Raw genomic sequence first — 24,579 nt, forward strand, 5'->3', positions numbered from 1 at the left:
AGCATCAGCATAATATATAGATTAGTAAAGAACTATCTACAGGATGTAGTTTAGGGGCAAATGAGAGGCAAGATAAAAGCCATGGTAGCAAGAGAGATTATATACAAAGAGTAGCTCTGGAAGTTTGTACCAAGATAGATCAGAGGCCCCCAAATCAGATCATCGTGGAGTCAACCAAGGCTATCTGGAACTCTTTAAAATGTTACCAAATTGATTTTTTCCCGTTATGTCCTGAGGCTGGATATAACTATTGAATTTCAGTGGGTAGGCTAGAGATGGTGTTCATCAGCAATTAAGTAAGTTTGTTTTGTTTTTACTACTACATACAGGTTTTATGTAAACATTAAACATCAATAGTTAAAGTAACCAGGCAACCAAAGTATTACATAACAGTAATCAGTAAAATTGCAGAAACTCACAATTTAGCAGATTCTCCATATATTCAATATACCTTAGTTGAATGAATACCTTTGAAAGATATATTAATTACAGACATCTAATAGCTAAGTGGTTTATTTCATTGAAATGATTTTCTAATGGTCTTAATTAATGTAGCTTCCAAAGTTCATTTACTTGTAAGCCAAAGGGTGTTTTGGTCTTTGGAAAATTTAGCTTTCTGTTAAGAAGATATAGTTTATTTTAATTCTGAATATAATAAATGAACTAACAGCTTTTCAAAAGAAGTACTTTCTGAAGGAGATGGCCAGGAAAGTGTTAATAACTATGAAAACAAATCAGGGAACAGATACTCAAAATACAATTATTGTGACAAATAACATTCTTCTTGAGAGCAGCATATGATCTTAGTGCGTTCAGCAGGGTTTGACTTACTATTACTGTATGTCCTAGATATTTCTTGGGTGTTCACTAAGTGTCTGAGTCTGGGGATACAGAGAAGTCTTTGCTCACCAGGCTGTTACTATTTCCAGGAGGTGTCAGTAATCTTAAAAATTACAGTGCTTTGTACTGGAACTTATGGCTGTCTCATCCTAACCCCAGGAGCATGAGTATATCTTTAAGGACATAGGGGTATTAGAAAATTGAAGGAAGCAGGTGTTAAGGCTAGAACCAGTATTTAATTCATGTTATAACTTAGTTTTAGACACCATCTCTCCATGATCCAATCTGAGGTTAGCTTCATTCTGTGTAGTCATACCTTTAGAGGGTTCTCAGCACTTCCCAGTTCAATACAGCATAACCTCCACATTTTCTGCTTGCTTAGATTGGCAGAGAATTACCAGGGAATGTTAGCTGAAGGTGATCTAGTCCAGTTCTATCCAGATTTGTTAATCCCTTCTGGCTGAAGGAAGGAAAGTAGATTTTTATAGTGTTTTCTGAGCTCTGATACTGCCCACCGTGCATCTACCTTAGGCTGGGTTGGGTGGGGTGGGGGAAAAGGGGTGGGGGGGCTGGGGTGAGGGATGGACCTATGCTCTGCATTCAACTGTCATCTAGTCTATTTTACCCAAGAATGCCCTGGGATGTTCCTATGTACCCATTTTTCGTAAAGTAACTACCTTCATCTGCCAAGTAAGAGGGCTTGTATTATCCCAGAAAGAAGCTGAAAGTGGGGCCAGGGGTGCGACTGACTCAGAGTGTGTCTGGATTTTCTTCTTCTTTCTGGTGCTAAGATGGGCCTCAGAATAATCTACAAGCTATTGAGGGTGGGAATTTAAAGAGCAGAGGTTGTAGTGCATCTGGAAGCCTAGACTGATCTGTGTCCAGGAGTTATAAGCAGGCACACTCTAATTTTTGACCAGGGGCTGGATCTGAAAGGCTTTATAGCCCCTTTCTTCATCAGACACACTCACCTGCAGGAGGGCTAAGTCTGAGGGTTGTTGTTAAGGAGACATTGGAGGAGCATCTTTACTTTTACAGTGTAATACATCGGCCAAGGAGTGGCTCAAATCTACAGAGTACCTTGAAGTCCAAGTGCAGTCCAATGGATTGCTTGACCTTGCCAAAGTCAACAATGTATGGAAAGCTCAAGGCTCTCTCTCCTACATAAGTAGCAGGACCATGGAGCATACTGATTCTTTTGGACTCTCCTGATTAGGAAACTCTTTGACCTGGGCATTCTGTTTTCTCTCCCCCAGCTTGGTCTCCCATTTCCCTTTTCAGGAGAAATGATGTTTCTCTATAGCTGTCCTGTGAGGCTCAGAGTTCTGCACTCCTAGGCACGGACTCTCCTTTGCTCTCTGTGCCTTGGCAAAAATTATAGTCACCACCACAAAACCCTTTACAACTAACAACATTTACTGCTTTAACCCCCAAAGGAAGGCACAGAGTGGACAATATGACAGAAGTACTCAGGACAGACTGACACTCAGGCAGTGAAGTGCCCTTCCCAGAGCCTCCTGGGGAGGGGATGTGAAAACAAGACATCTGCTCTTGCCCAAGATGGTACCACAGTACTGTTTCAATCCCACTGGCCGCTTCCTGACCCTAGAGGGTTAAATCAGTAGGGCACAATGACCACCCTTCCCCCTTTTTTCTTCCTTCCCCACCCCTTACCTTTAAAAAGTTAAAAAATGTCTGCAGTCAAATCTCTTAAAGGGGCGGTGCTGGTGAACAGTGCTCTTGGCACGAGTTGCTGAGAAGGCTGGCTAGGGGCGTGAGTTCGCTCCACCAGCACCAAAACACTGAAAAAAAAATGCGAGCAAGCAAGCAAGAGCGAGCGAGCGAGAGCGAAAGAGAATAAGGGGGGGGGGGAGGAAGGGGAGGGGGGCAGATAGACACACACTTTAGATAAGGACAATTAGTCACCATCGAGACCCAGTAGGGAGAGAAGTTTAAATCAGAGGGATTTAATGAGGGTGCTCTGTGCTTTCCCTGAAGCCATGTCCTCCAGCAGCTCCTGCCCCCCCTCGTGCCTAGCCCTGGTGGCTCTCTTGGCTCTGTTGCTCCATCTCTCTCTCTCCTTTCAAGCTGGAGACAGGAGACCCTTGCCTGTAGACAAAACTACAGGTTTGAAGGAAAAGACCCTGATTCTACTTGATGTGAGCACCAAGAACCCAGTCAGGACAGTCAATGAGAACTTCCTCTCTCTACAGCTGGATCCCTCCATCATTCATGATGGCTGGCTCGATTTCTTAAGGTAAGGCAGGGGCTTCGATGGATCATTTAAAAATTTAAGTACCCCCACCCCCATTCTCTTCCTGTCCCCTGCTCCAAAGGGGGAAGAAAAGAGGAGGAAGAAGAAGAAGGTGGAGGAGGAGGAGAAGAAGAGGAGGAGGTACAGCAGCAGCAGCAGGAGCAGCAGCAGAAGCAGCAGCAGCAGAAGCAGCAGGAGCAACAGCAGCAGCAGCAGCAGAAGCAGCAGCTAACTGATCTGTCTTTCAAAGAGAAAAAAGGAGGTTTCCCCCCTCCTGGAATATTTGCTGTGAGGCTGTAACTAGTGATTGAGAAAAGCAATGTTTTCTATTAAGATGCACATGTTTGCAATGCAGAAGGCATTTCAGAAACTTATCAGTTATGACTGAAAAAATGTTGTGCTTACATATATCCACAATTAGCTTCCCCTTCTGAGAAAGAAACAAGAGGTTCAGGGAAGTTACAAAAGGGGAGATCTGGAACAACAAAGACTCCAGAGGAGTGGCTGTGTGTGTGTGAGAGAAAGCAGTGTGCGTGAGTCTGGGTGTTCAGTTGGATTGCATGAAAGTGGAATTTGCCACGGAAAGATGGTTTCATCAGTTTTTCACTCCTAGACAGAAAATGAATTTAAGGAGAGTCTGGAGTGGTGAGCGAATTGAATTGGAGTTAAAATGTTTTATTTTGTATTCTCCGCTGTCATTACCAGACTTGAGGACTTTGTAAGACACTTTTTATGGATGTAGCCCTTCCCCCTCCGCCCTCTTTGAGTTTTCCTTGGTAACTGCATAGTTTAGTTTTTCTTTACAGTGAGAAAAAAAAAAAATTGTTGCTCGGGTCGTAGTGTACATCATACGCGATCCATAAAGGTCCCAGAAACTCTCAGGGGGAAGAGTTGGGGGTTTTGAATCCGACCCTGGCGGTGGTGGATTAGCAAACTCGGAGGTTGAGATTCTCTGGCAATCTAATTGGGTTCACCCTGTTCCCCAGTTGTTACTATTCTGGCAATTGAGCAACCTCGATCCCTTCTCTTCAGGGACAGTTGTAGGGAGGGGGGTGCTGGAGATAAAAAGAAAAAATACAAAAGAAAAAAGGGAGGAAAAACTTCTGTAATATCGAATCTCCAAGTGTTAAGTTTTTGAAAATTCCCTCCAAGTTAGAGCCTCGGTTTGGGCTCTTCCAAAGAGCCTAGAGTGCTCTCCATCTCATTCCAGATCCGAGGCTGCGTCCGACACACATCTTTAGTGAGCATTTTTCACTCATCGAGAAATTGGAGTTTTGCTTTTCCGGGTGCGCCCGCCCCTTAGTGCTCTGCCTCCAGTCTGCGGATGCAGCAGGTAGCTGTGGGCGCTGCTCTGAGCGCTCCTACCAGGTTCGGGTAGCGTAGCCCAAAGACCCAGAGGTCGCCGCCGCCAATGCAGAGGCCGTTTTGGGGTTCCAGAGGGTACAGTTGTTGGGAGGGCAGGAACAGCGCTGCACTACCGGGTATCGTCCTTGAAAGCTTTTCTGTGCAGAACTCTTCTCTGAATTCATCCAAATGTGGGGTGCAACAGGGGTTTTCCTAAATGCACACCCCACTTGCATTGCACTGTTCAGCTGCCCGGACTTGGAGTTTCTTCTTCCTCCTCCTCCTTAAAAAAAATGTCAGCTTGTTCGCGCTAAATATTTGCCTGCTGCAGAAAAATTCTGGAAGGCAGCTTTTCGGGGAAGAAGCCGTGGCGGGGCGCATTTGCATTGGCTGTGCAGGCTTTATCCGGAAGATTGGAAATGCTGCGTTTCCCTGGGGCCACACTCGCACGGACATCCCTCCTGTGCTCAGCCGGCCCACGCGACGCCTAAACTGCGCCCGCACTGGAACTCGGTCCGGGAAAGCCTAGCCAAACCTTCGGCCATCGGAACTCTCAGGGTAGACATGTATCTTCCCCACAAGTATCTGAAAGTGGAGTTTCCATTTGTTCTGTGCCTTTTGAATCCACCTCCTTTATGATACTCTTTAACGTCTCCATTTTGATTTGGATTCTCAGAACCTGAACCAGCAAAGCGTTAAAAACAATGTATAGACCGGAACTCAACAGCTGATTGCTTCAGCATTTACAGCATCTGCAGGGCTGGTTCCCCCTTCCTTCCCAGAGTAGCAGTCTTTGGCTTTTAAAAACCTGTTGATGGAAATCATGAACTTGAATAGATGCAAATGTTATTGTTTTGGTAATCAAAATTTCCCCGACGCTCAAGTTCCAACATTCGCCAAACTTTTTTTTTTTTAATCCGTCGCTACCAAACTGCTTCAAGTGGCAAGGAGTTGGGGCCAGGAGTGGTTTGTGTGTGTGTCGGGAGGGATGGGGAGAATGCTATTTTTCTTGAAATCAGGTTGAGTTATTTCAAGTGCCAAAAAGACACAGATTCTAACTGTGGGATTTTTTTTTCCGCGGCGGGGGTGGGGGTGGGGGTGGGTGGGTGGCGTCCTCTGAAAGGCTGGGATTTAGCCTGGGAACCTCTCTGCCTTCCTGGAGATTTGGGAAGCTACTAAGTTACAGTGTAGTTAATAGGAACGGAAAATCAGTTTTGGCATTAAAAAAAAATCCTCTTAACCTTAGGTGCTGTGCCTGGATTTAGACAAAGTAGGCCAAGTTTCACCATCTTAGAGGTTACTATGCCCCTGGGGCCGAGAGGCAACGCGGACTTCAGCTTGGAAGTTTGGCAGCAGTAGGCTGGCGGTCCGCTCTTTGCGCGTCTGTGCCAGGAGCGCTTTCCTAGTAGTGGCAGAAGCCAGCCAGTTGCGTCTGGGCCCCAAGTTCGCCGCACAAATGCCCCTACCCCAACACACGGAACAAACACTTCTCCAACCCTTTAAAAGTCAGTTCTTAAGGCATCCAGGTGGGAGGGCGCAGCTGCGGCCGGCCGGGTCAGGAAGAACAGCCCCAGGGAATCCGGAGGCTGAGGGTAAGGCAGGCAGCAGAGCCGGTTCACCCGAGCCGCCGCCGCAGAGCAGCCCCCTGCCTCTTCGGACAGCAAACTGGAGAGGGCTTAGATAATAAATCTCCCGCCGTGTCTCCTGCAGGGAGTGAGAAGGGGCCTTGCTCCCTGACCAGTGCGCTCTAGCTTTCTCCCGGGATCCTTTCCTCTCTCTCTTTCTCTACCCCTGCAGCTCCAAGCGTCTGGTGACCCTGGCCCGGGGACTCTCGCCCGCCTTTCTGCGCTTCGGGGGCAAAAGGACGGATTTCCTGCAGTTCCAGAACCTGAGAAATCCGGCGAAAAGCCGCGGGGGCCCGGGCCCGGATTACTATCTCAAAAACTATGAGGATGGTGAGAAATTTGGTCCCGATTTTGAGTGTTGGAGGAAATTGGGGGTGGGAGCAAGCACTCTGCCGTGTGTGTGTGTGTGTGTGTGTGTGTGTGTGTGTGTGTGTGTGTGTGTGTGTGTGTGTGTGTGTGTGTGTGTAGGGGGCTAGGGGGCAGACTTGGAATAGAGAGTCTGTTTAAAGTTCCCCTGAGAAACTACAGCAGCATGCTAGGGTTCACAGAGTGTGAGACTCCTGAGGTGACCATGCAGAGAGAGCTCCCCAGGTTGTCTATACCCAGGCTGTCTGATTTTGTGCTGTGCCTTGGAGACTCCAGAGTTCTGGAACCTATAGGCCACACTTCGTTTGCCTAGTTCTGAGTTTTATTTTGTTTTGTTTTTGAGAAAATATAGCCAGGTTCCCAGATTATTGAAGAGCCAGACACAGTTCATTCCTAAAACTCTAGGCACGTGTACCTTTTGTTTGTCTTATTTCTTATTTTCCTGGAACGGAAGATAGAGAATTTAACCTTTTTAGAAGCCCACTCTAAAATTTAATGGAATAATATGTCTTAGATTGTTTCTCTGTGAGGAAACCTTCTTTGGACTGCTTAATCTGCCGTCATATGTTTTCCCTCAGTTTAACAGTGGCATTGCAGATGTCAGCTTTCTTTACAGCCAGAATCAGATGACTGAAGTTTTGCAAAGGCTTTGAAAGCTCCAAATTCTAGTCCTGTGTAAGAAGCCAATCATTTTAAATTTGAACAATTTTGTTTTTATTAAAATGAATGAAAATGTAATTTGAAAGTGTTCTGTAAAAGGTTTGGTGTTAATATCTATGAACTTTTCAGTGTGACCAGAGATACAATTTCTTTCAGAGATAGGTGGCAATTGTAGCATCTTCAGCTACCCATGCTGTTAAAGTTGGTAGAAGAGACATTAGTGTCTCTTTTTTGAGGGCTCTTTCTCCTGCTGTTCCTTCTCATATTATTATTATTATTATTATTATCTTAAGGAACTGGGCACAGGTTTTCAGAGTCCTTGGGATTTTGTTACAGCTTGTTCTTATAAATCACCCAAACAAGGAGATAGCTGTTATTTTGGGACTTCACTGAGAGGTATTAGGATCTATTTCAAGGATAGGGTAGCTGATGAAATTGTGTATATGTGTATGTGTGTGTGTGTGTGTGTGTGTGTGTGTGTGTGTGTGTGCGCGCGCGCGCGCGCGTACCCGCCAGAGTAGACAGAGGGCAAGATTACAGCTTGTTGAGTTTGAAGCATTACTAAGACTTACTCTTTGAAGTATTTGCGCAGAGCAAAGGTATTTAAGACTTTATCTTTTCAAAGGTGAAAGTCATTGCTATAAAATGTGAATTGCATGTAGCATGAAACACTGAAAGTAAAAGACAATCTGAACAGCATCTCTGGTGGTGATGTGACCCCGGGTCTCATTGCTGTCAAGGTCACTGTCAGCTCTGGCATCAGACAGAAGAGGGGATGTATTAATGATTTTCCTGATGAGATAGTTTTTGTTCAAATTCATTAAAACTACTTCCTCTTTAGTTTGTGGGAAAACTTATAAGACATCCAGAAATTGCTGGGAGGAGAAAAAGAACAGGGTATAAATTTTAGAAATTGACTCTTTTCTTCAAACCTTGCATTAAAATTCTGCCAACCCTTCATTGAGTATAGTGAATTCTGCTTAAAGTGAAGAATACAATTTATTTACCTTTATAAAAGGGGAATGTGGGCATCATGTGGAGAAAAGGAATTGGCAGAGTTGTGTCTGTAAAACTTCGCAGAACTAAAAACCAAAACACCAACCCCAAACCGAAGACTAGAAAAGTCTATTCCCTTTCAGTCCTTCTACTACTTCGGAGTCAATATAGGGCTATCCCAGGTGAGCTTTTCTACCCACCAAACCCAGCATTAAAACCCGTAGGAGGAGAGTTTTCATGCCTGAGGGAGAGAGTTCTCCTACCTTTAGTTTTTCTTTTTTGCCTGCAAATTTCTCCTGAACTTACTTTTTCTAAATATTCTTCAGATATTTACAGTGATACTTGTATATTTTTAAAGATACATACCTTCAAAATAGCTTGTCTTTGGTGTGGGCACCAACCCCACAGACTACCTGGATTTAATTCTTTTAAAACTTTCTTTAAAGTCAGCCCTTCCAGACCCTAATCTGTTTTATTGCTCCTAGCTGAACTCCTTCTGATTTATGTCTCCCTGGTAATAGGATGCTATGAACTATATCAGCAGTTGAGGCCTTACCAGAGTTAAAGAGAGTAGGAATGCCCTATTCTTGCCCTTTGATTCTCATGTATCCTTAAATCACCCATGGTGTCTTTGCTGTTAAATGTTACATTGCAGAATTTCAGACAAAAGTATTTTTGGTATAATAACAGTTTTACTAACATTCTATTTCCATGTCACTTTTTACCCAGTGATAATTGTAATTATCACAGACATCTCAGAATAATTAGATTCTTTTAGTAAATGGCTCTGCATTACATGCTTGACTATCAAGTCATTTTATTAAAATATATTCACTTGAGGTTCAGGCCACACTAGTCAGAAGAACAGATGACCTGTCTATTGGAGAAAGCAGGGTATTGAAATAACTTATTGTTCCAGGCTATGCTCAACATTTGTAACTAAAATAAATATCTGTGCAAAATATAAATAAAAAGACTACTACTTGAGAAAATATTCACTTAAACATGTTATTGAATAACAATGTACTCATGAATGAATTATGAAAACCAATGATACAGTGAAGAAAATATGGAACTTGGGCTTAGAAAGCTCACACTGTAGGCCTGGATCTAACACTTAGGCCTGTGTGGCCCTGAGCTTCTTGCTTCTCAATAACATGTAAATAATGATGATGATACCTGCTCTGCATTTTTTTTCTGTGAGGACTCTAAAAGGTAATTTGTAAATATTTTATTGATGACAAAGCACGATAAGAAGGCTAATGCTTCTTACAACATTTACATTTAATGTTGTAAAGTGGTAAGTGAGTAGGATTAAGATCAAGAAAGATTCAAGTCAGTGTGAAATAAAGAGTTTGGCTTAAGGGATCATTTGAGAGAGAATTTAAAGAATATAGGGACACTATAAGATAGCGAAGTGAGATGCCAAAGAAGCCTTTTTGTGTGTGATGATTAGAGAAGAGATTAACCTTTAGTTTTATGATATACTAACATTAAAATGAAATGTAGCTCCTGCTTGGGCAAACCCCACATTTTTCTAGTTAATTCACTCATAATGCTACTCTGTTGTGAATTTTTCTCTTGAATTAATAATGTAATTAATAAGTCATGTGGTTTCTATTTTTCAAATGCTTTGAGCACAGTAGAACAATTACACTTTCTTGAAGTTTGTGAAGCCATTGTTTATGTATCAATTTGGTACAATTACTTATTTTACTGTGTGCTGGGGCAATTTGAATTTCACCTAAGCATAGTAATGATGGAGGAAGTAAAACAGTGATTTCTTTTTTAAACCCTCTGAATCTCACTTTGCCTAACTCTCTCTCTTCTGTGTGATGTGTTTTACTTGTTTGCTACAACATAATGGGTGAATATTTTCTTAGGTCTGTTTTGTTCTAGCCTACCCCTCTTCATTATGTCTTTAGTGTTCTTTATTTGTATGACCTTCTTTGTATGGCTATAACCATATCTGTAATGAAGATGTATACCGTTTATTATGCATATTAAAAACTAAATGTGTAAAATTATATGTTTATCATGTTTACAATTTTTTTTTTCTGCTAAAAAGCCTTGGTTATTTGCGGATTGCTTATATAATCTTTTCAAACTCTTCAACATGGTGTTTAAAACCTTTCACATCAGTCTCTGCTTTTCCTACCCTGTATTTCTGTGTACTTTTTAATATGGCCTTCTTTGATTATTCAGATCTCCCTAAAGTACCTTTTTGTTTTAAACCCATGGTTTTTCTTTTCTTTCTTTTTTTCTTTTTTTTTTTTTTGGCTAGCATATTTCTGCTTGGATGTCTTTCTCCTGACTTTATTCAAATCTCACCCCACTGCACTTGATTCTTAAAGGGATACTGCAATACTTTATTTGTACAGTCTCTTTTGAGCAGGAAGTTCCAAGTGATCTTTTCTTATTCTGGAAGGCATGCTTTTATTCTTTATGCTCTTTTGGCTCTTTCTACTTTGTCTTGACATGTAACTTCCCATAAATATGTTCGGTTCACCTTTCCAAGTGAAATGCAAAGTATAGGAGGGTATTGTAGCTACATATCATAAAATTGACACATGATAGATCTTCAGTAAGTATTCCCAGTAGTTTATTATTTAGCAAATATTTCCAGTAGTCTAATAGTCCTGTGAAAAGCTCTAGGAAGATAGAGTGACCAATGAAGCAATGAGCCAAGGTAGATGTAAAGGTTTTTTTTTTTTCTTTTTGGTTTTTTCGAGACAGGGTTTCTCTGTGTAACTTTGTGCCTTTCCTGGAACTCACTTTGGAGACCAGGCTGGCCTCGAACTCACAGAGATCCGCCTGCCTCTGCCTCCTGAGTGCTGGGATTAAAGGCATGCGCTACCACTGCCCAGCAATGTAAAGGTTCTTTATTCTTTTGCCTCCATTGCATGTGCCTGTGAAGTCCATTCTAAGTGCTATTTTAGTAAATTTTTTACTTTTTCAGCTCCATATACAGACATTTTATCTCTGTTTATTAAAGTTGTCTTGGTTATGTCCAGGCTATGCATTAAGTCTAACTTTACCATTAAATTTGAACCTTTGCATTGGGACAGAGGTAACTGTTACTGTACATGCTTTTTTGTCTTTAATTTTGCTTTTCCTTGTTTGCTTTCTGTAGTTCCTATGTCTGATTTTATTGTTCTTGATATATTAGTGCTTTTTCACAATTTCATGTACCTTTAATCTTCATTTCTTGAAGACTTTTCAGAGAGCTTCTGCTATTCTTTTTTTTTTTTTTTTTTTTCGAGACAGGGTTTCTCTGTGCAGCTTTGCGCCTTTCCTGGGACTCACTTGGTAGCCCAGGCTGGCCTCGAACTCACAGAGATCCACCTGGCTCTGCCTCCCGAGTGCTGGGATTAAAGGCGTGCGCCACCACCGCCCGGCCGAGCTTCTGCTATTCTAAACAATGAATTTGAGCATACATTGTTAAACTCTAAGGCATAGTAAAAATATTATTATTGTTCTATTTTTTTCTAGGAAGATTTTCCAGTTTTCGTGAAGATGAAGTAGTTAATTCCTCTTCTTTCTGTTCCTGTTTCATCAACAGACTCATGACATAGGAACAGAACAGCTTTCAAAATACGCATATTGTCTTGAACTTACAGGGTGTTCATTATCTCATTTTATTTCACACAATATTTCTTGAAACTCAGTTAATAAAAAGCAAATATTATTAATTACCTACTTTGGGTTTAATTTATGCTAAATGATGAAAAGAAGAATAGAAAATGAATAAAAGATAGTGTCCCAAATCACCGTTTGAACGTTAGTGTTAATTGCTTTGGGAGAAATCCATAACTCAGTGTTGAAATAAATAAGCCAAAGTTTAAAGCAAAACAGGCTATTTACACTGCCTTGTAATAATTTATTAACAGATGATAGTGCTGGTTTCAGTATATGTTCATAGCTTTTCTTCTTGCGTGAAGAGCAACACCAAAACAACATAGAATTACCATCTAAGGAGAATAAATTAGTTTGCTCAAGTATAGCAAGACTTAGGTAGCCAGACTTAGGTGCAAGTCTGGTTGAGTCTGTAATGATGGTAGATTTTAGAGTTGTAAAGACCAGGAGAGAAAGAATTTAACTTGAGAGAGCATGAGGTAATAATGGGCCTGACTGGATAGTAAGGTGACTGATCATCCTGAAAAAGTTCATTAGAAATTTTCTTGCTCCATGTACCAGAACGGTGTCAGATTTTTTTGTACAGAAACATATTTCTACATTTTTGTTAATTATGAAAAGTTTGTATTTAAAGAAAAGTACATGTTATAAATGATTCCAAACAAATGTATGTTGCTAGAAATTACATCTAAATTGGTTTTTATGATGTTCAAATGCATTTTTGGTAGACATGAATATGTAATTTTCCCCCACTTTCCCTTTCTATCTCCCATACTTCTTCCCTAGCCCCTACCCTGTTGACCTCCCCAGATTTTTTTCATGGTTCTGGGGGCATGTAACTCTAGGTTTTTGTACATACTAGGCAATAATTCTACCAGTGATCTATTAATATATCCCCAGCTCAAGGGCATACTTCAACCTGGGCTTTCAATGACATTTGGTTTCATATATCCTTTTCTGTCCATTCATGTCCTTTAGCCAAAATGTGTTATAATAACTACACTTGATAAAGTTTGAGTTATGAAGCATATTTGAAAGATAGATGATTTAAAATTGAATTATTTATTCACTTACAATGGCAGGCTTATAAAATGAAGGCCTTAGAAAAATACTTAATAGTTGTTTTTATTTATTTAAGAAAATTTCCCACTCATTCTACATATCAACCACAGATGACCTTCCCATCTGTCCTCTCACTCACCTCCTTCCCCCCAACCATTGCTTTCCCCTCCGCAGATTCGGAAAGACAAACATGGTATATACTCACTCATAAGTAGATACTAGATGTAAAGCAAAGGAAAACAGACTACAACCCACAGCTCCAGAGAAGCTAGGCAATAAGGAGGACCCTAAGAGGGACGCATTTTTTTTTTTTTTTTTCTGAGACAGGGTTTTTCACTGTGTAGCCTTGGCTGTCTTGGAACTCACTCTATAGACAAGACTGGACTTGAACTCACAGGGATCGCCTGCCTCTGCCACCAGAGTGGTGGGATTAAAGGCATGGGCTACCACCACCCATGCTTGATATCTTTTATGCTATATTTTCTTCTTTTGTAGAGCAAAAGCAGGCTAATGTTTTGTTATGTTAATTCATTTACTCATTGAAAAGCTTTTAGTTTCAGATCTGTAGTTGTTATTTATTTATTTATTTATTTATTTATTTATTTATTTATTTATTTATTTATTTATTTGGTGCAGTACTAGGGATGAACCCTGGGCCCCATGCCAGCTGGGCGAACAGTATCACTGAGCTACAATCTCAGACCTTTAAAATTTTATTATTTAAAAATATTTTAACTTTGTGAGTGTATATGTGTCTGTGTGTAGTTAGTACATGTATGTATGGGTACCTGGAGAAGCCAGGGCATCAGATACCTTTGGAGCTTGAGTTAAGGACAGTTGTCTGACATAGGTACTGGGAACTGAACCTTACAAGAGCAGTATGTGCTCTGAACTGCTGAGCTACCTCTCTAGACCCTTAAAAATTTAATTTTGAAATGGTCTCTCTAAGTTGTCTAGGCTGATCTTGAATTTGTGATCTTCCTATCCCAACCTCTTGGGTAGCTGAGATTATAAGCATTTGCCACCATGTCAAACCTCAGATATTTGTTTTCATGGAGTCAGAGAAAATAAATGAAACCAGGTATGGTTGTCAGATTAGTCACAGGCAATCGATCAAATTTCTTAAACCACATAAACTGTAGCACTGTTACCCATATGAAACATCATTATTTCTCCTGCCAAATTTATTAAAAAATTTCCTTCTGTTATCCTAAGTCCTGGGAGATGGGGACTTTATAAAAACTAAGTTGTTTTCCCTTCAAAATTGCCTAGGCTTGTTTAGTCTGCCAACCTTCTGGTCAGGTTCTTGATGGCAGGAGCTTTCTCTGAGAGTCCTTCAGAATGGTTAGATGTTAGTCAGCTTCTGTGCCTCTTCCTGCCTTCTGTGACTGCTCAGCTGTCTCAGTTCTTTCATGTTCTACCCAAGCACTCACTGTATATGGGAGGGAAGGAAGAGGAGGAGATGGGAAAATGAGAGAATTCAACATTTTATTTCATGCATTTGTCTGTGGATTGTGATTTAGACATAATGAATGCACACTCCAGACTTGTTCTATGAATAGTTGTGAAAAGTTGTTGACTCTTTTGTCCTTGACTTTCATGTTCCTATCAGAGTTCAAATCCATTCAGTTTTCTTTATATAGGAAAAGTGAAAAATAGTATTTTTTTATTTTAATAAGTATCTTTTGATTATTAGTGATATGTCAAGATTGTGCTAGATTTTGAGGCCATAAGAGGACTAAAACATGAGCAGTGCTCTCAAAGTGCTATGGTCTTAACATAGTCACTATAATTTTGCAGTAATCTTTAGCATCATCTTTTGACTTTATTCAGGCTAATGTTTGCTTAGTCCTTCTACCTAAGTAAGTAGTAGATGGTATACCTGCCACCTTGAATCCACATCCTACCTTTTAAAATTCCAAATTTCACTTGTCTTTCATAGCTCCAAGTCCACTTGTTCATTAGCCTAGTGCTAATCTAGTGTGCACTAATCTCTATTTTTCTGAATTTTTAAAATTTTTCTGTATGTACTATCTACATTAGTGCAGGTGTCTTCAATTTATGTTTGGTTAACTTAAGGAGATCATTTGTTTGTCTTTATAAGTTTATCATTAAAACATATTGGCCTTGATAAACACATAGAAATTCAAATAGATATAATCATACTGCATGAAGTCAAAGTATTTTTGTTATTTACAAAGATAAATGTATTTATTTTATTTTATGTGGCAAATAACGAAGAGTGAAAGATAAAACCTTCATAGTTAGAAAGATGGGGTGCATGTATGATATTGTTACAATTGCTGTATTTTCAGTTTATTTTATTTTATGTGTGTGAGTGTTTTGTCTACATATATATATATTACATATATATGTAGAGGCCTGGTGCCCTCTGAGTTCTAAAGAGGGTATGGGATCCCTTGGAACTTCAGTTGTGGATGGCTGTGAACTGGGATTCTGGGAACTAAACTTGGGTTTTCTATAAGAGCAACAAGTGCTCTTAATCACTGATTGATCTTTCCAGCCCCAAATTTCTCTGTTTTAATATTAGTTATTATTGCACTGTATTTAATTTATAAATAAAGCATTATCATAAGTATGTATATGCAGGAAAACATAGTATATGTATACATATATTTATTTATATGTACACAATTCAGTACTCTCCACATTTTCAGATAGCCACTGTAGGATTAGAATATATTCCCTGTTAATAATGGGAAGTGGTTTTGTGTGTGTGTGTGTGTGTGTGTGTGTGTGTGTGTGTGTGTGTGTGTGTTTGAAGGAATTAGATTTTAAACTCAACTCTTTTAATTTGTTCTGGAAAGAAAATGCACCAAAGAAAAGTGGGGTTGTAAAGCTAGGAAAACAAATTATCCAGGTTTGTATAATTTTTAGATTTCTTGAAGAATGACTGTTTCTCTACATAGCAATAGTTATAATAATTACACTACTCAATATTGTTGTGTACTTATTATGTGCCAGGCACTAGCTAAAGCAGTTTACATGCATTAGCACATTTATCCTATCACAACCCTCTGAGGAAAGTCTTATCTAATTCTACAAAATGGTGGCACAGTGCAGGGAATCATCCAAAGCTACCTACCTAAGGAGTTGTGGAATAGGAACTTAATGATGTCGGCCATTGAACTTGCAGACGTAAACTCTACCTCCTTCTGAGAGATTCACAGGGATTTCAGCAGTAGTCTAGGTTCTTATACCAATTGTATACTATTGGGATTGTTGCTAATTCTTCTGAAACCTTCCTTAAATTTAAAATGCAGATGGTTAACTCTGTAGTCTCTGTATAATGTCTGATTTTAATATTCTGTGAAATACAGACTTCTTAAGGTTCATAAGATACACCAGGAAAATAGCTATAAGATCAAAAAAGGAGCTAACCATAGGTCAAAGGATATAGAAAAAGCTTTTAGTGTTGTTATAGTTGAGAGAAGGTAATTAATCGAGAGCTGAATTATCAGAAGAGGAACCTAGGAGAAGGGGTTTCAGCCTGAATAATGTTAGTGAAAGTTATTGACCTCTGTCCTACTTTGATTTCTATTGCTGTGATGAATACCATGGCCAAAAGCAACTTGGGGAGGAAAGGATTTGCTTGTCTTACATGTCCTGAGCACAATAGATCACTGAGGGAAGTCAGGACAGGAATTCAAGGAAGAAACCTGGAGGCAGGAACTGAAGCGGAGACCATGGAGGAACACTGATTACTGACTTGATGTCCATAACTTACTCAGCCTGCTTTCTTACACAATCAAGGACCACCTGCCCATGGCTGACACCACCCACAGTGGGCTGAGCCCTCACACACCCAATTGTTAATCAAGAAAATGCCCCAGGGACATGCCCACTGGACAGTCTGATGGAGATAGTTCCTCAATTTAGGTTCTTTCCTCTCAGATATGTCCAGGTTCGTGTCAAGTTGACAAAAACTAAGCCAGCATACATATAGAGTAGATAGTACAACCAGGATTAGCATATGGTCCTCTACTCACTACATTTGGTTTAGAGAAGAGAAGGATCTGGCCTTTTACTTATGAATTTGCTCATCCATTCATTTATCTGGAATCTGGAAGCCATATCTTAAATCTTGTGGAGCATCAAAAGAACTATGTATCATATGCATATTCAAAGGTCTTGTGGGTTAGGTTACAAGATGGTTGTTAGATAACACAATGAAAAGATAATTACAGGGGAACACGAGAATAATTGAAAGAGATGATTGTCATCTTTTAGGAAACACTGACAGTAGACTAAAAGTGCTGGTGTGGACAGGTCTTGTAGTTTCTGTTGCAGTGGGAATATCTTGGAAGCTCATGTATTGGAGGAGTGATGGAAATGGATCAGCTGTGTTATTGAGGTAAGGAATGGCAGCAAAAAGTAGATAAGATTTTTTTGAAAAAATATTGGAAAAACTTGAAAAATTCTTGGGTAATTTTAGATTCTGGTTTATTTTTCCTTTAAGTTCTAGGTATAGTGGAAATTTGTGAATGGAAAGGGTGAAATTTTAAGAAAAGCCTTGTCTTTGTTCCATTCCTTTTTTTCTATCTTTCTTTTGAATTGACATTTGTTAAATCCCATAGATAACCTTTTAAACAGCCACTTGAAATGAAGACTCAGAGGAATCGAGAGGTTCCATTTTTCACATTGTCTCAGAGCTGTTTAAGTAACCATGCTAGTAATCGGATGGCATGGTTGATTCCAGGACAGTCTCACTTCAGAATGTAAGTTTCCCCACTCATTTCTAGCATAGTGAATAGGGATGGGTACTTGTGTTCTGTGGTAGTGGGTTGATCACTTCTCTGGGAGGCTAGAATGGCACTGTGGTATTTGTGAGAGGCATGTCTGCTTGTATATGTGCTGGAGTTCAGTTTAGCCCTAGATGCTTCCATGTTTTTAAACTATTTTTTATTGACAAACTCAAAAAAAATTGCAGAATGTCACTCTTAGAGATTTAGGAGTCAAATTCCAGGTACCATTTGGATTTAGGACCTGAGCCTGGGATGAGCGTAGGAGTACAGAGAATATCCAGAGGATAGAGGAGATTTTGAGAGTGTCCTGTGAGACGCCAAAGTCACTGCTGAGATTTCCACAAAGCATTTAGAAGCTTTTCAAATGAAGACATTAATTACCTGTTACAATACACCTAACACAAGGGAGGAGGTGTGTGTTTCATTTATTATGTAGGAGGTCTGTGGTGAGTAAGCAAAACTGAAACTAGAACTTGAGATTTCTGGTGACACAGTCTTAAGTTATGAACACTGCATGAAAAACACATGCAGTCACCACTAAGATAAATCTTTGTGTCTCTCATTGCCCTGATATAGCTATGCTATTCTCAATGGAGTGTTTATTTTCTTATAATTAGTGGAAAAGCAGATTGTAGATTTACTTGCCCAGCTGTTAGGAGCCCCCTTGGAAGAGTAGACTTTAAGCAAATCTAGTGAGATTTAGATTTGAAAGGAACTCCTGGCCAGACTTAGCCAAGTTCAAGTCTGTAGGTGAAACTGAATACGTAACATAAAACCATTGGAAAAATAAATGCTATTGTTTCCTAGAACATTTGTATAAAAACCAGTGACTGGCACCCAAGTCCAAAGGTCAGGATTTTCAACAGAAAACTTACACTTATTAAATGTCTTCACTAGGGCTTTTTGTGTTAGTGGATGACTGAGGTCTTTTGTTTCTTCTGTTTTCTCATGGCAGTAAAGTAGAAATTTAGAAAGCTTTAAAAATGAAATTTCTCATAGAAGTTATAACCACAGGTTTTAAGTTTTCATCACCTAAATGTGGAGCTGAACAATTGAAAACTTGGGGCGGGGGTAGAAAAGAGAGTTGAAGACACATGTGGTGTGTATCAAAAATCCGTGTAAATCAGGAAGGTGCGTTAAGGGGATTTCCTGTGTTACAGAACTGAAGTTCTTCCCCCAGTTTCCATCAGTAAGTTGCAAGTAAAGTGTTGGCCTTTCTGACACCTTGGAGACACCTTTGCCCCTTATTTGACACTGTGTGTTTCCTTAAAGCTACAATCAACATTTTGCAGCAAGAAGAAACCTTGTCCTGAGGATAATGTCCTCTTTGATTGTATCCTCTTTGATTGCGGCAGGTACCTACCTGTATTATGGAACTCAGGCTAGTATTTCTCAATCTCTTCATGTTACCTCTGCTGCAGAAGGATTTATTTCTCAGTTTCTAAGTATGACTGTGACACGGTTTGTTGAATACTTAGATGTCCCAGCTACTGGGCACGGCAAGCTCTTCAAAGGTGATCAGTTTTGGGCTGCTTACTAATTATCTCATTTGATTTAGGATTGGAGAAGTTCATCATGGCTTCCAACTTCTGACTCGCCATTAGAATTAGCCAGGGAAATTTTTAAAACTTTGAGCCCTAGGCAAATTAAGTCAGTATCTGGGAAGCAGCTCCAGCATCACAATATATAAAGCAAACCATTTTCCCCTGTGGGTCTAACGTGTAAGAATCTCTGGGTGAAGTGGTTTGTCTAAGATATCTTAGCTGTATAGAATTCCAAATCTAGAACCCAAGTGTAGCCAAATATTTTAGAATGCCTAAACTTATGATGTGCATATTCATCATTTGGGGATTTGGTTAAGAGTTACCACTTTCTGACATGTTTCCATGTGATTTTTATGCTACTAGCTTGCAGACCATACTTGGAGTGGCAAAGCTTGGCTCTATGGATACTAGTATTGATATTGATGATAGCCATAAAGAAAAAATGTTCACTGAAAGGCAGCAGTAGTTGGGAGCTGGGTGGATTTTCCCATCCAGTTTGCTTTAGCTATGATGGCAGTCTGATTAAATGTACTGTTTTCTTTGGGCTATTGTTGGCTTTGTTAGGGCTACATCATCTGATTAAAGTTATTATTCTGTTCTTGAGATTCTTGGAGGTGAATTCTTTGAATGAAATGTCATTGAGACAATTTCATCTGGTAGAGATATTGCAATTGTTAATTGGTTGGTCATTAAAACTCCTTTCCTTTTATTAACTAATTTTACTAGTTAATTAATTTTATTATTGAGTGTATGCATCGTGTGTGTACACAAGTATGTCACTGTGTGCAGGTGGAGGTCAGATGAAAACTTTGTGGAGTCGATTTTCTCATTCACATTCACATGGTTCCTGGGAATCAAATTCAGATCCTTAAGCTTGCACACCAAATGCCTTTACCCACCGAGCCACCTTACCAACCCATTTACTGCTTGTCTTAAAGGAGGCACAGCAGAGTTTTAGATAAATGACAAATTTTTAAAAATTCAGACATTTCCGAGTGAAATCTTCATTTAATTGGGTACCTACTGTGTACCAGCCCTTCAATAGACTCCTCTTCTAGGCCCTAACAATGAGGAAGACATTGTCCTTGACCTATAAGAGCTCATGTTTTAGTGGGAAAAATGACATAGACTCAATAATGGTAAAATAAATACAAACACAGGCATTTCTGAGGAAGAAATAATAAAATGTTTCTGAAATAGTTGAGAAAGACTTCAAAAGGTATCACCAGATAAATTTACTCTTGTTTCTTATTGTTGAAAATGTTTATAACTGGTCATGGGGCCCACTGGTCAGACTGTGATTATCATTACACACACACACACACACACATACACACACACACACACACACACACACACACACACACACACAATGCATTTTTCTGGAATCTGCATAATGTCATCAGCCTACATTTATTGAACATTTCTAAGATTGATACCATGCTATGAACTTTATGAGCATTTGTTTGTTTAATTTTTTTAAAAAAGCTTTTTTGAGATGTAATTCAATTTGCATACAACTGATATTCCACTTAAAGTTTGCAGTTCAGTAACCTACTGTATTCCTAGAGTTATGCAACCATTTCTTCTAATTTTAGAACATTTCCCTCATCTCTAACAAAAGCCTTTTAGTCCTTAGCTACTTCCTCATTACTCCCATAGTCCCCCAGTGGTAGACAACCACTGATCTTTTTGTCTTTCTGGAAGTTCAGATGAATGAAATAATATGTTATGTAATAATACTTTCTGATTGATTTTATTTGAGACAGGATCTATGTAGCTCTGGCTATCCTGGAACTTTCTATATGGACCAGGCTGGCCTCAAACTCAGAGATCTGTCTGCCCCTGCCTCCCAATGGCTGAAATTGAAGGCCTGCACCATAATATCTTGCTTGTGATTGACTTTTTAAAACTTAACACATTGTTTTCAGTGTTCATCCCGGTTCTACCATATGTCAGTGCTTGATTTCTCTCTATTATTAAATTGTACCCAACCATATAGATACCAATAGATATCCATTTATCAGCTTAATGGACATTTCAGTTTTCTTTTTGACTCTCATTTATAATGCTTCTTATGAACATTTATATGTAAGTTGTTGAGTAGACATGTGTGTGCCTTTCTCTTGGATATATAACAAAGAATAGAATTATATTCTGGGACATATAGTAATTCTATGCTTAAACTTTTGAGGAACTGACAAATATACCCGAGGATTGTACTATTTACATTTGAACCAAAAGCTATGAGGGTTTCATTATTACATCTTTGTGTTATTTTTTTATATCTTTTTTTGATTCTAGCAATTCTTAGTGCATATGAAATGGTATCTTACTGTGGTTTTGACTTATAGTACCTAATGGATAATTATATTCAGCATCTTTTCTTGTGCTTTTGACCATTTGTATGACTTTTGTGAGAAATTTCTATTCAATGCCTTTGCTGTTCTTTTTAAATTATGAAGTTGTTAAAGGTTTTAAAAGTATATATTCTAGGTATGCAAGTACCTTATCAGATATATGGTTTGCACAGTTTTCCTCTAATCCAGTGGCCCTTTCCCCCTACAATTTCTTGGTTATGTCCTTGCAATATAGTCCAGGCATGCCTCAAATTCATGGTTCTCCTGCCTTAGTTTCCAAAATGCTGGGATTACAGGTGTGCACCACCATACCTGTCATTTTAAAGTTTCATAATACCACAGAGGTAAATTCTTTATTATACTCGTTTTGTGGAAGAGGAAACTGAGGCTCAGAGAGGCTAAATCTTTGCCTAAATCCTATATAGATAACAAAGAGCAGTGCCAAGGCATTATGCTTCTCTGCACTTTGGTGGACTATTTGACTCTAGTACTTAATTCTTAACACTTCTTTCGAATTCCTTTTCCTGAAGAAGTTGAGCTCAGAGCACCAGTACTCAAGGGAAACATAACCCTTCTCATCTCATTTGAGTGCCTGTTTTCTTGACAGTGACATTGAGTAAGGTATCTACTTCAAACTGCTTCGAGTGTGTTTACCTCAAAGGAACTGCCCTCCACCCCAACTTTAATGAAATAAGATGCTGTGTTGTTGTTTGTGTTTTACTCTTTTTGAGGAGCCGACCACTCAGCTCCCAAATAAATCACACACAGAAGCTTATTCTTACTTATGAATACCCGACCTTAGCTTGGCTTAGTTTCTAGCCAGCTATTCTTAAGTTAAATTATCCTATCTACATTTTGCCTCTGGACTTTTCCCTTTCTCTTACTTCTGTGTGGTGATATATTGTGTACCCTAATAAAATTTGTCTGAAGATCAGACACCAGAACAAGCCACTAGATTAAACATAGATGTCAGGCAGTGGTGGCACACATCTTTAATCCTAGCACTCCAGAGGCAGAGATCTCTGTGAGTTCAAAGCCACCCTGGACTACATGAGATTGATTCAGTCTAGGAGAGAAACAGAGCCACGCAGTGGTGGCACACACCTTTAATCCCAGCACTTGAGATCTCATGCCTTTGCTTGGGAAGCATGCATGCCTTTAATCCCACCACTAAGAAGGAAGTGATATGGTGGGCGGAGAAAGGTATATAAGTCATGAGACAGGAATGGGCAGAGAAAGGTATATAAGGCATGGGGAGACAGGAACTATGAGCGCTTTTTGGCTGGAGAGCTTGCGGCTGAGGACTCAGAGGCGTTCAGTCAGAGGATTTGTGGAGTTGATGAGGTGATACATGGCAGTGGCTTGTTCCATTGTCTCTCTGATCTTCAGGCAAATTTTATTAGGGTACACAATATATCACCACACTTCTGTAAATCTTACACCGTGACTTGCTGTGTAGCTGGGTGGCTGGCCCCTGGAATCCTCCTCCTTCTCTGGCTCCTCCCTCTCTTTTTCATTGATCCTTCTCCCAGTTGTCTCCTTCTATCTGTACTCTCTGCCAGCCAGCCCTGCTGTCCTTTCTCCTGCCTTGTCATTGGCCATTCAGATCTTTATTAGTCCATCAGGTGTTCTAGACAATCACAGTAATACACCTTCACAGGGTTAAACAAATGCAACATAAACAAAAGTAACACACCTTAAAATAATATTCTACCACAATGCTGTCCTTTGGTCATGGACCTTGTGATCTTAGGTGCATTGGCGTGGAGCTCATGACCAGATAAGGCCTGTGTAATCATTGTGTAACTCTGTATCAGAGATTGTGAAGGAATTTATTATTAGTGACTTCCTCAGAAGTTTTTTCCTCTTAATCAAGTATAATGATTTAAAATATTTTACCCCAAGGATACCAAGGCTATCTGTTTTCTCTTCTCTGCCTCTGCCTCTTGGATTTTTCCTTAGCAGTATTTTCTTTTTCTTTAAGATAAAAAAAAATCATCCATATCTTGACATGAATCCTCAAACTGAAAAAGGAGCAGTCTCCACCTGCCTTATATTCCTATCTCCACCTCCCTAAACTCCAGGCAAGCTTTATTTGTTAGAACACAAACAAAATATCATACAACGTTCTATTAGTCTATCAGTATACTGACTCCTTTACATGTAGTGCCAGCTCTCTTCCCAGCCTGTCTGACAGCCTTTAATGTCTTTAACCATTGGTCTGTTACTGGACTATTAGGCTTTCTCCTAAAATGGTAGCCTACTAATTGGAGCCAGAGATGGTGATGCTTTAAAAGAAAAAAATAATTATGGAGCATCTACCTTTTGCAAGATGTTTTATGAGCTTACCTTTTAATTAATAAAAGTTGTATGTGTTTATGTATAACATATTAAAAATTTCTATACATTTTGGAATGGCCCATTTGAGATAACTAACATACATAATCTCACATACTTATATTTTTTTTGTGGTGAGAACATTTAGCGTCTACTTCATAGTGATTTTGAAGAACCTAATAAATGATGATTTACTTTTTTCTGTAGTGGTACTGTACACACAAATCTCTCACATTGTCTTTATCCATTGGTTGACATCTATATTGCTTCTATGTGTTGACTGTTGCAAATGATGCAATGAACATAAGAGTGAAGGTGTTTCAACATACTGACTTCATTTCCTTTGGATATATATACCTAGTATAATGATTACCAATCTTATGGTAGTTACATTTTAATATTCTGAGGAACATTTGCATTATTTTATACAATGATTGTACTAGTTTACATTCTCAACACTGTACAGTGACTTCCTTGTTTTCCTATTCTTACCACTACTTACCATTCATCTTGCAGTGCTGGGGATAGAACCCAGGGCTCTGAGCATGTCAGTCAAGTATTCTCCCAGTAAGCTATACCCCCAGCCTTCATCTTCTTGATAATAGATATTCTAGCAGGTGAGATTTCACTGTGGTTTTTAATTTTCATTGCTCTGATGATTAGTGGCAATAAACATTATTTACATATACTTACCAGCCATTTATACATTGTCTTTTTTTTGTTTTGTTTTTGTTTTTTTTGAGACAGGGTTTCTCTGTGTAGCTTTGCGCTTTTTCTGGAACTCACTCT

General features: G+C 39.4%; 1 protein-coding gene across 2 annotated transcripts in view; it reads left to right on the forward strand.

The window, feature by feature from the left end:
- Positions 1–2,810: 2,810 nt before the first annotated feature.
- Hpse2 (heparanase 2 (inactive)) overlaps positions 2,811–24,579 on the forward strand; it is a 669,816-nt gene continuing 648,047 nt past the window's right edge. For both annotated transcript variants that reach the window (XM_052713473.1, XM_052713474.1), the window contains exons 1-2: positions 2,811–3,097; positions 6,236–6,393. In XM_052713473.1, coding sequence (XP_052569433.1) covers positions 2,811–3,097; positions 6,236–6,393 — 445 coding nt within the window. The remainder of the gene's footprint in view (positions 3,098–6,235; positions 6,394–24,579) is intronic.

Source organism: Peromyscus californicus, unplaced genomic scaffold (assembly GCF_007827085.1).
Source record: "Peromyscus californicus insignis strain IS unplaced genomic scaffold, ASM782708v3 Scaffold_4__1_contigs__length_199733344, whole genome shotgun sequence".
Lineage (NCBI taxonomy): Eukaryota > Metazoa > Chordata > Mammalia > Rodentia > Cricetidae > Peromyscus > Peromyscus californicus.